General features: G+C 41.9%; 2 protein-coding genes across 5 annotated transcripts; one reads left to right on the top strand and one right to left on the bottom strand.

The window, feature by feature from the left end:
* Positions 1 to 71: 71 nt before the first annotated feature.
* si:ch211-197h24.6 (uncharacterized) lies at positions 72 to 7,343 on the top strand. Of its 2 annotated transcripts, XM_068736120.1 has the most exons (12): positions 72 to 166; positions 462 to 554; positions 1,909 to 1,939; positions 2,926 to 3,003; positions 3,106 to 3,245; positions 3,336 to 3,461; positions 5,592 to 5,637; positions 5,735 to 5,800; positions 5,884 to 6,284; positions 6,396 to 6,500; positions 6,721 to 6,823; positions 7,022 to 7,343. In XM_068736120.1, the coding sequence occupies exons 2-12, from the start codon at positions 480 to 482 to the stop codon at positions 7,063 to 7,065; spliced, it is 1,215 nt and encodes a 404-aa protein (XP_068592221.1). In that variant the 5' UTR covers positions 72 to 166; positions 462 to 479; the 3' UTR covers positions 7,066 to 7,343. The 2 variants fall into 2 exon arrangements, with proteins under 2 accessions (XP_068592221.1, XP_068592222.1); XM_068736121.1 differs by lacking the exons at positions 72 to 166; positions 1,909 to 1,939 and having other exon boundaries at positions 466 to 554.
* Positions 7,344 to 7,610: 267 nt separating this feature from the next.
* Positions 7,611 to 10,134, bottom strand: rbm12ba (RNA binding motif protein 12Ba). 3 transcript variants are annotated; one of them, XM_068736119.1, is made up of 2 exons: positions 10,107 to 10,134; positions 7,611 to 9,545 (listed from the first exon to the last, which is right to left on the bottom strand). In XM_068736119.1, exon 2 carries the CDS (start codon positions 9,518 to 9,520, stop codon positions 7,844 to 7,846), a length of 1,677 nt encoding a protein of 558 aa, XP_068592220.1. In that variant the 5' UTR covers positions 9,521 to 9,545; positions 10,107 to 10,134; the 3' UTR covers positions 7,611 to 7,843. The 3 variants fall into 3 exon arrangements, with proteins under 3 accessions (XP_068592220.1, XP_068592219.1, XP_068592218.1); XM_068736118.1 differs by lacking the exon at positions 10,107 to 10,134 and adding an exon at positions 9,853 to 10,067; XM_068736117.1 differs by lacking the exon at positions 10,107 to 10,134 and adding an exon at positions 9,749 to 10,066.
* Positions 10,135 to 11,131: the final 997 nt, after the last annotated feature.

The raw sequence follows: 11,131 nt of genomic DNA, 5'->3' as shown, positions 1-11,131 counted from the left end.
TAAAATAGTTAAACTTTGTCTTTTTAGACAGGCAATAACCACCGCTACCTATTATCTCGGAAGCGGCGTTGGGCTTGGAAATTGTGTTTTTTTAACATCGTATCGCTGTTCCTATTCTGCCCATCGTTTGCTTCGAGGAACTCGTAGTTTGCATTCAATATCTCTGGTAAGTTAGGTAATAGTGTCTTTCTGTTGAACTAGTGGAGATACTTGTGGTCTTTGTTGTTTGTCTTTGCTGAGATATTGTTCGTAACTAGCGTAATGTTGTCAAGAAGCGGGCATATTAAGGCTCGACTGGGCCTGACATGAAACAAAACAACAACATATAAAACGAATATGTTAAGATAAAATAACATAGAGCATTACTTAATAACGACTCGCGAGCGCGTGTCTCTGCATTGTAGAGGGGGGGTATTTGACATATGAATGTTTTTGATGCGATCACCTTCTTTGTCCCACAGACGAGAGAAACTGAGGAAATGGAGGCTCAAGCTTCAGTCAACCAGCTTGCACCTAAAAATGGGCCGCAGACGAATCAGAAGAGAAATCCCAGGGTATGAATCACAATAACATGTACACAGTTAATAACAGCACAAACAAATACACTCGTATCTCCTCACATGTGTAATGCTGAGCGCTCATGAAGGAAACATGATTTCCTTTTGATCTTTATTGTACACTGGCTGTTGTGATGCCTGATGGAGAGTCAGGCGGCAACAGCAGTCCCACGTGGACTTGGTGCCAGCCATTGTGCTCTCAGGATTGTTTGTTTTTTGTACTATGAAGACCCTCACTCAGTGGTCTGGGCCTCACATCTGGGGCCAGTGTCATCACTGTTGTGGTTTTAAAGGAATTTCTTTGCCCCAGTTTTGTTAAGTCCACTTCGTTGGCTTCACAATGCAAACATTTCTGCAGGGTTCTGAAACGGATTTTAAAGTTTACACTTTTTCTCAGATTCCACATTTAGTTGCATGTGGGATGTGACCTGGGTTCTCTGAACCAATGTCTAATGGCTACTCAGTTTTTACACCTGAGTGCTGTCACGTCAACAACCAAAAAGACTTCCAGACAACTCCTGGAGGGACCCTCTGAAAAATATTTGTTTTGAAAGCAGTTATGTGTTACATACAATTTAAATCAGCTGCAAAGCAGACTATTGCTGCTACGATTACTACACACATTACTATTAATTCAAAGTGAATTACATTTAACACAGATTACAGATATGTTTCTTTTATGAGCCACATGCAGCATTTTTTATTTCCCTTGTGAAATTCATGTTGTCTCAGGGTGAGTAACTGCCATGATGGTAGCAAGAGATGAACCCAAATCCAGGCCAAAAAAATGTTGAAGGAACTACCTCACCCTCCCTTTGCTCCTGCTGAAAAGGAGGTCAATGTTTCGTTGCTGTCAGATCATGTGTGTTTGCTATTTTAGTCAGTCAAACTTAGATTTAGGGGGCTCCCAAACACACCACACTTGGTGTAAGGCCACAATACACAGTGGAAGAAAAACAAAGACTTGGTGCAACATCTCAATTTCATTCTCCTGGAAAAAATATGGCCATTGTCGACATGTTTGAATATTGAAAATTGACCCAAAGTATCAAAGCTTTCACTTCCCTCCCTGTTTAACAAGTAATTTAAATGTTGCTGTTCTACATTCTCATTTAATGAGAATTTAGACTGATCCACAAACTACTTGATTTGAATTCCATGTGCATACTTTTCTCTGTGACTGTCACTGCTTGATGCAGAGGTCATGGAGAATAAGGGAAATATTGGCGCAATGGCATATATATTGTGGCGGACATGGACGAGGAGTTCAGTCCTCTGCCAAGTGTCATCCTGTCACTAATGCCTGTATGTGTCTCTCTCCTTCATGTGGGTTTATTCCCTCCATTGACAGAGAAAGCAGCCGCAGCATTCTGCTGATATAGGTAAGTCCTTTATACACAGTGCCAGTGCTGAGAGTTGAAGCTTGAAATCTTGATTTCCCTGCTTCGTGTCATGGGTGATGGTGGCATGTTCACCACTCTTTGAGACTCACACTCTCAGAAACGGGGACTGTTGTGGTGCTATCCATAGCTCTGGTCTGTGGAAATCACCACTGCAGAAATAGTCATTAAAGCAATTTTCAATATCTTGCCACAATTTACTATTTAACACAAGAAATATACTGAACAATCTTAGAAATTTCAACCCATTCTCCTAAGATGTTGCTACATTAAAGACCAGCACCATAAGCTCCGCTAGTCCATCGGGACACCTACACATGGTCTTAAAGCAGCGGCACATCTGATGGTTGCTGATGAAGATTTAATACACTTTTTTTGCTGGGATGGTTGATTTTTTCCCCCCACCGTTAAATATTTTAACACTGCTGAATGCAGTAATAATTTTTTATTCAGATGCCTGTGCTACACTGGCTTGAGATATAATTTGTTGTAATACATTATTAATTAATCAGAGTAACCATAGTTTTTTCAGATCATACAGGATTTTATTATGTGTTCGCACTTGGCCTGCTTCATTATTGCGACACAGAGGTGACTCTCCTGTGGTTGGACACAGTGAGAGCCAATGCATGATGGGAGCTGGTGTCCTGCAGCCCAGTTCGGGCCTACATGGGGGTTAGCCAAGAACTGCTGTTCCCGTTCTTCCCCCCCAGGCTTCAAAAGCACACATGAGTTTGGGTTTCTAATGGTTGTTCAGTTCATCTAGACAGAATGAAATTCACTGGTCATCACCAGACACTGCAGGTAGTGCAAGAACACAACACAATGTCTTTACTTCAGTGTCTCCTCAACTATGATTATTACTATCACAGGTTTGTTAACTAGTGTTTCGGACACAAGCCTTGTCATCTCAGTTGTGGATCCTTATAAAGCTTTTGCTTCATGTTGACCGCGGTTGTTTATTCCAGTATTCTCCAAAGGGGCATCTATCCAGACCATGCCCTCTCTCAGCAAACTGTTGAAGGCAGTCACAGAGTGTGTCATTGGTAAGAAGAAGGCCTATTTCCCCTCGCATAATTCTACTTTACCTCCTTCCCTTTCTGTCTGGAATGTAATTCCCATAACCAATGACCGTCACATGTCTACAGGTCTTCAGTATGTGTGGGAGTACCGCAGCCCCAGTAAATCCGTCCCACCACACTACCAGTGCAAACTCTGTGCCGTCTCCCGCTTGCAGCATGATATGCTCGCCCACGTAAGAGGCTGGAAACACAGCTTCAGATACTTGGTGAGTATTGCTGGTTTCTTAAGCTGCATCAAAGGCTTGATATGGCAAAATTATTTGTGCTATTTGAACATTTCTCTGCCTTGTACACAGAAAAAGGTCCACCCTGACAAGGTCGTACATGAAGAGGAAGAGGCCATCAAAGACCCCGTTGTAAGGAAGGCAATTAAAGAAATTTCTGCTGCGGTGGAGAAGTCCGAGGGAAGAGGGCAACTTAAAGTGAGTGTTAGACCCATATCACTGCAGCAATGGCAGAAAAGTCTTGTTTTATCCTCCTGGGCATAGATTGTATTGCCTATAATGATCATTGGAAACTAATTTCTATGTTAAAGTACTGGTGAGAAGATGAAGTAAAAAGTGCTACATCCGTGATCTTGAAAGCTCTCAACTCTAAAGTTATCACAGCATTAATTAATACAGTTTACCTTCCATCTCAACGATTGCAAGGTGTTGGGACTTCACCATGCGGTTGGGAGTTGGGCCTACCTGGTAGTCAGCAGCCTGTTTTGGGTTAAATGTATACCAAGCCTCACCAGACGTTAAATCTCCTCTACGTGTGATTTTTGGTCCAAACTCAACACACGGGTCTCATTAGACGAGGGCCACAGGCCCCACAGGGCCTTCCTGAGTTACGGCCCTGCCTTCACTGAGGCTATAAAGATCAGCGTCACTTCCAGCTCAGAGCCAATCCATTCGATTCACATGAAAGATGGCGCGCAGAACGTTGTTGCTTTTAAGAAAACCTAGGAATAGTTCTACATTCGCTAGACGAACAATAGACTGTCTTTGGATCCTGAAGAAGAGAACGGATAACTTCTATGCCCCGTTCTCTTCCCATTTAAAGTCGACATTTGCCGGTCGTAAGGGGAAAAGAGCTCTGGATCCCGAGTTTAACAAAGAAATTCAAAGAATTGACCGCTACAAAGTCATTGTGTCTGGGCAGAGATCGGTCATAGCGTGTTTAACTTGTTTTGTTCTAAGATTACTGTAATGTTAACGTGTTTTTGTGTATTTTTACGGACCGCCGAGTTCCGTTAGTGCCGTGAAGAGCCTACTATTGTGTTCCATGCTGCTGTAATAGTGTTGTGGTTAGATCAGTCACAGCGAGTGAGGTTAATAACTGTAACTTTATCAGTTAAAAGACCAGTGGCTGGCCGATGAGTTCGCCAGTCGATGAAGAGAGGCCTTGTTTTGAGTGTTTCTTTTCTTCACACACATAGATTTTGCTACTCATCTCAAACGCAGCCTCTATCGTGGCCCCGTCGCCATTTTTGTAGTTTGTAGCGTGATCACGAATGTCGCTACATCTGCCATTTTTGTAGTCTTATCTATCTTCCACTATTTCTGTAGTCAAAACTACTCTCACCACAGATTGTTTGTTGATGTTAGATAGTAGGCTCGTAACTGTATAGTAGTTAGGTTTAGATATTATTTTACTTGATCAATATTATTGGAATCTGTTATACTTTTAGCAAACGTAGAGTCGGATAAAAAAAAATTTAAATTACTTAAAAACGTTTTCTTTTTTTGCTGAGCCTTCACGTTTGATAAAGTGGGATATAGTGTAATTAATGTTCATCTGGATTTTATTTTTCCTGGAGCACTTTTATTTTAAGTGAGAGACGATCCTGTTTAGATTGAACACTATTAGTGATAAAACAAGTGAAATATATAGTTATATAGTATATAAAATTACAATGGAACAGCTGGAACAGAATGACAATTATGTTTGACCTCGCCTGACCTCTCTGTACTAAAACCTTGCTAACCTTTTTCTGCTTCACTTTATCAAAGTCAAACTTTGCCCAGAAACTGTCCATATATTGTGCTATGATCTGGGAGAAGTTTAAACCTTGAAGCTACATCATTCCTAAGAAATAAATATCCTGAAAGTGCTTCTTCTTTTTTTTCTTTTTTTTTTAGCCGAAAATGAAAATGTTCAATGTGTGCCATCTTCATTTACTCTTAACCAGCAACATATATATTGATATTTATACATCTGAACAAATCTCACAAGTGTTTATTATAACACCAAAAGTATTAAAATACAGCTTGTAGTTGCAGAAATATACTAATTTTAGTATGGCTATGCAATTTTCGAGCAGAGGCCTAAAAATAGGCCTAGGGTCCATGAGGTTTTAAGAAAGATGATCTGAATCAGAAAAATGGAAAGGGCAGGTTTTAGTAAAAAATCTGAAATGGGAATCGGCTAAGAAAATTGCAATTGTTGCATCTCTACTTATATTAAATACCTAAATGTCCCATGTTTATAATTGAGCGGTAGGTTTACTTATTTCATACATCATGATTGTGGAGTTGACGTTTGCCTATTCCTTTTCTGACTTTCAGGTGATTCTGAAGGAGCCCTGTGAAGTACCTGCTTTCAAAGGACTCCGTAAGTTACTCTATGAAATAGTTTAGTAACAAAGGATTTTCTTGTTGGTCAGTAACCTAAGTTGTGAATGCCTCTCATGTCCTTTCCTCTCTCACAGGTACTGCTGTTCCTAAATTTATCCCTCCAACAGCACCAGGGATGGGACCCAAGGGTCCACCCTTTGGTGAGTCCTTATCATTGAAGCATAATCTGCACGTATGCTGTTTTTCTAATGAATAACTGTATATATTGTATTAAATGTAACAGGTCTCTCAGGTCCCAGGTTCTCTGACCCGAGGTTTCCAGGGGAGTTTCCTTCTCAGGGTGGTCTTCTCTCCGACTATCCAGGGGGGGACTACGGGGAGCCCGACTTCAGTGGCTTTGATTACCCGACCAGGCAAGATTCCCATGGCTGTGGCATGGATCGAAGGCCTTTCCCAGATGGTATGGGTCATCGCCCAGCTGGGACTGGAGATGGTTTTGGATCAGGCGGTGGAAGAGATGGCTATGGAAGGAGTGGACTCCTCGAAGACCCAGACAGGATGCATTCTGATGGATACCGGAGTGGCTTATTGGACAGACCAGTGGACAAACCACTGGAAAGGCCAGGTTTGATGGGAGCCGCTCCAGACAGTAGCAGCCGCTCTAATACACTACTCACTTACCTGGTACGTGTCCCATTCCTCAGGTTCCTCCACAGCTTCACTAATGTGTCAATGCTATTTTGTTCAGTCTTTGTATTTAAACATACAGTAACTTTTTTTTAAATGTATTTTTAGGATTCCTTCCGGATAGAGAACGAGAATGACGCACAGCTGGTGCTGAAGGTGACACAGAAACTGACAGATGTGCTGATGGAGTACAGACTGAGGAGTGTATCGAGGGTATGGATCTTTGTTTTTACTTGCACATCACTGTTTTCATCTTTAAAACCAAATGTTAAAGACAAATCATTTAATTTGATCTAGCTCAGAAAACCAGATTTGCATGTGTCCGGATTTCTCAGTTGGTGATTTCTCATTAGTTGATTGACACAAGTAAAAGTGTATTTGGCAACATGTGCATTGCATCCTCCTAAATGTTCTCTCTTCACTTCCTCCTCAGGGTTCTAGTCTGAACAGCTTGTCAATGAGCTCCACAGGCTTCTCCTCTACAACCCCCAGAATGTTAAGCAGCAGCGACCGTTTCTCTTCTAGCAGTCTCCTGGGTATGTAAGCACAAAGTGTCCCGTCAACCTTTCCATTTGATGCATCCGTGACTCAAATGTAGACGGTTGTGTATTGTATGTTGACTCAAAGACAAAGAAATCTCTGTTGCTCATTCTTGAAATGACACGGAAGACAAAATGTACATGAAGCATCTTTCTATGTTCTGATTGTGTTTTTGGCATGTTGTCTCTCTGCAGGTCCACCCAGGTACTCTGATGGTCCCGGTCGGTATTACAAATGACAATCCCAAGATGTGACACCTCATCCCTCGGTCCACCTCAGACTATGCAGGAGTCAAACTTTGATTTTGTGTAAATGTTTATGTGTAGAGGCATAGTTTTGTTTTCTTCTTTGTAGTTTTTTTTTAATGTTTTTAACTTCGTTAGAATGAAAAGATTCATTACTTGGAAAGTTTTACACAGAATTACTTGTGCATGTTTTCAGCAGCTTTAACTGAACTTACGTGATTGCCCATTGTTCATTTCCCAAGGCCCTGTTGTATTAAAATGGAGAAATGTGTTTTTGAAATCCATTCAATCCAACTACTAAAAACACATTCTTCAGTTCACATGCTGTATAGAGAATAATGGGGGATGCCCAATACGTTACGAATGTAATCCCAGAAGTGTTTGAGCAAGTTTCAGTGGATGCATCAAATGACGTCATCCCAAGATTACACTACAAAGCATGTCTGTATAATTCCTGTTGATCCTATCCTGTTACCATAGATTTCTGCAGTTTCAGAGTAGATCTTGCTCCAACGATACAGATATAGAGGCACATCACTGGACCATACAACAATGAAACATTTTATTTATTTGTTAATACATGGAAATGTATGTAAAGAAATGCTCAACAATGGTTATAGAGCATGATTTTTTTTTTTTTCTTTTCAAAAACGAGTGATAAACAACTCAAACTCAGGTGGTTGATGCAGTCAAGCAGAATTACAGTTACAAGACAAACTTGATGGTAAGATAATAAGAATCCATCTTTGGTCTGCATTTGAGCATTAATGTTCAACTTCCTGCCAAGATGTCCTCCATCTGCTTCGTATTTATGGGAGTGAGAAGCACTTTTGTCCCCAGGAAGTTTTGACCGTTGTGCCTTTGAGCCAGTGCAGCAAGCTCTTGAGATTTGAACTGAACCACGGCCTCGCCGATGCATTTGCCATCACTGTCATGCAGGGAGATGATATTATCCTCCCTCACTTTGTATTTATCAAAAAGTCTCTGTATGTGGCGTTTCTGTACATCTGCCGGCATGTTTCTGACAAACAGACACGTCTTAGCTGCCGGGTCCGGGGTCACGCTCGGCGTCTCTTCTGGCGCCTCAAATGGATTTGATTTACTCTCTTGATTTGGTTCCTTCTTCTTATTCGTGCTGGTCTTCCGACATTGCTTAAGATTTCTGTGATGCGTTTTGGCCATCATGTCCCACATCGTTTGTTTTGTGATTGATGAGACCGTAATGGCATTGGAGCCCACATGGCAGCCAGTGAGATTTATTGCATACTCGTAATCCTCAGTGCGGTTAAAAATCAGAAACGCGGTGTCTGTTCTGCTGCTGTCCTTGTCAAGCAGATGTTGTACATTTTTGTGTGCAATGTTTGGACATCCAAACAATTCTTTTATTTCAGTCTTGGTCATAATTTTGGGTAAATTAGTGACCATGACAATGTACTCCGTAGCCGGAGTACTTCTTGGCTTTTTTGGTGATTTAGATGGCGACAGGTTGACAGCTCTCATCTTGAGCTGCGGTGCAGAGGTGTTTTTTTGTTTGTGGTTTACAGTTCCCCCGAGAGGGCTTCGCTCTGGTGTCACCCTCTCCCCGGATCCAAGAGCAGTTTCACATTCTTGCACCGCACTGGTCCACATCTTCTCAGTAGCTCCACGTACCTCCACACAGATGGCGCCCAGCGACCGCTGGTTGAAGAGAAGAGCGTCATCCACGTCCTGCGTGTTTGCGAACTTCACAAGGCAGCCGTGGCTGCGTCCCAACTCCACATTCACTATGGCTTCCTGCACCATCAGCCCTGTGAAGAACTGACAGATGTCCTCTTTAGTCGTGGAGGCTGGCAGACCGAAGACCCTGACGTAGCCTGGCCTCGAGTCCAGAGTTTGCTTTTGTGTCCTTGTTTCATCACACACAACCGGGCCGTCGGCCTTGGGAAAATCAACACTTGGCACAGCAACGCTGTTTTCACTTTGGAGGGAGGAATGGAGACCTTGGAGGACGGTACAAATCCCGAGAAGAAAGGCAGTATTGGAATCAAGTGCATCGTTCAAGAGTGGTAGATTTGCAACATCAGGATTAGGAGGCAGATTTGCAGTGTTTGGATTTAGAGGATGTGCATTTAAAGGTAGCACATTTGCATCTGGAGCTGCATGAGGTCTCTTCACGGTAGGCTGCATGGGGGAGGATTTCTTCCTCTTCAACGATGACTTTAGTTTCTGCTCCAGCTCTGCCATGCTGCTTATGTGTAAAGTCACCAGAGACCCTTTGAGGAAATTATCAGTGTACTGCATGGCCTGCTGGGCATCTCTCTCAGTGGTGAATGCAATGAAAGCCTCTCTGAGGCTTCCTCCCACGATGTACACTCCACCATCAGGTATGTGAAGGCCCTTAAAGAATGTCCGTATGTCTTCAGAACCTGCCTTCACATCGAGGCCTTGCAATCGCAGGATTATGGTCATTTTTTCACACCAGGCAACTAGGCGTCTGAAAAATAAGACACCAATGGTGAAAAATGTAAAAGCAACATGTTAGTAGTAGTATGTTGAGGTTTTACCACGAGGCATCAAGCAGGAAAAAGCACACGTGCGCACACACGTGCGGCACAACAGCAGCACTGGAAGGGAAAGAGCCCAGCAAAATGTTGAAAAAAAGTTTCTTGTCTCTGTGGAAGGTGTACAGATACTCACCACAGATGTGTACAATTGATCTTTTTGCGAGTACTATGGTTGCTGTTATCATGTCTCAAGTTAGCCGTGACAACATGCTGAAAGAGAAGTGCTCCTCTTTTTACCTCACTGCTCTCTTCTTTATCGAAACTGCGCAGTGAGCGCCGTTTGCCGTACTTCTTGGTTTTCCCCTTTTTTTCCCTCTCCCGCCCCTTTTACGTTCTCGACAATGTGTTTGACGCACATTACCGCCACCTATAGGACTGGAGTGTGAGCTACGGTCAGGGCAATACTTCTGTACAAATTAAACTTCGGTGTCTGGCTGAATTAGAAATTAAACAACATTTAGTGACTCATTACAGTCTGATCATTACATTACTTTCTTACTGAGCCGAGTCCTTTCCTGTCCAGTTGAGTCCTCCTCTCTTCCACACACCTCTCACCCAGCTGACCGTAATTTCATTAATGTATCAGATTACGCACACTGACAGGATACACTTCCTTATTTGGCCAATAGAAACTCGATTACGTCACTCTTTCCACACCGGTCGTGTTAGTCATATGAGGACACATTCAACAGTTTTCTATTTGCTAGTGCTTTTTGTCAACAGAAATATCATTACAATCCCCTTTTGGTTATTTAATCACTTCGTATTAATTCGCAATACATAAATACATTAATCAACTCTACTTAATTTTCTGATCATATGCTCTGTGTTCTTTGGCCTGATGTTTTTAGTCTTTATGTCTTTTACTTCTGGGATCTCAACTCTACTTGACACCCTCCACAAAAAATTGGTAATAAGTCCTCAAAAAATGTAACCTTCAGATCAAACATCTGAAAAAAAGGACAGGGACAAAATATATAATTAACACTATAAAGAGTCAAAATTCTTCAGCCAACAACTGACCACAATCCCACTAGTTTATCGTGGTACAATGATCCAAAACACTTCAGAGAGCTCATTTTATTTGGCACCACTCAAGCCCATTGGTTACTATTCTCTGCACAGCTTCTTTCTTCCACACACAAAGTCCAACCGGCTTTGTAATGCTTCTCATAATTTCATCTACTCTATTTCTTTCATGTGATTTAACATATAACCACACTCTATCAACAGGAAGTGAAGAAGACTCAGCTGCAAACCTGTTGTTTCCTGCCAAAAGTCCTTATGACTCACCCATCCTGTGGTAAAGTAAGTTAACCCAGAACAAAGTAATCAGTTAACGCTACTAATCTGTCTACAGTCAGCCCCCCAAAAAGTTATTTACCAACGACCATGAATCCCGTTTAACTAATTCAATGTGTATTGTTTTGGATATCTATATGCAAATATACGTTTGCAGACTTTGCCTTAACTTTTAATCAAAAAGTGATGCATTTAAACAGACACTCTTATCAGT

The sequence above is a fragment of the Cebidichthys violaceus genome, unplaced genomic scaffold (assembly GCF_023349555.1).
Source record: "Cebidichthys violaceus isolate CVI_PGR_0920_01 unplaced genomic scaffold, fCebVio1.0.p SCAF_7, whole genome shotgun sequence".
In the NCBI taxonomy this organism is placed as follows: domain Eukaryota; kingdom Metazoa; phylum Chordata; class Actinopteri; order Perciformes; family Stichaeidae; genus Cebidichthys; species Cebidichthys violaceus.
Note: the sequence above shows the minus strand (reverse complement) of the source record. Positions and strands in the feature narration are given on the sequence as shown.

What these genes read in the sequence shown, in the direction of transcription:
- si:ch211-197h24.6 (XM_068736120.1), top strand. Translation starts at nt 480, where the DNA reads ATGGAGGCTCAAGCTTCAGTCAACCAGCTTGCACCTAAAAATGGGCCG. An exon ending in AGGGAAGAGGGCAACTTAAA is followed by an intron (nt 3,462 to 5,591) that starts GTGAGTGTTAGA and finishes TCTGACTTTCAG; the next exon opens with GTGATTCTGAAGGAGCCCTG. An exon ending in ACCCAAGGGTCCACCCTTTG is followed by an intron (nt 5,801 to 5,883) that starts GTGAGTCCTTAT and finishes TAAATGTAACAG; the next exon opens with GTCTCTCAGGTCCCAGGTTC.
- rbm12ba (XM_068736119.1), bottom strand. Translation starts at nt 9,520, where the DNA reads ATGACCATAATCCTGCGATTGCAAGGCCTCGATGTGAAGGCAGGTTCT.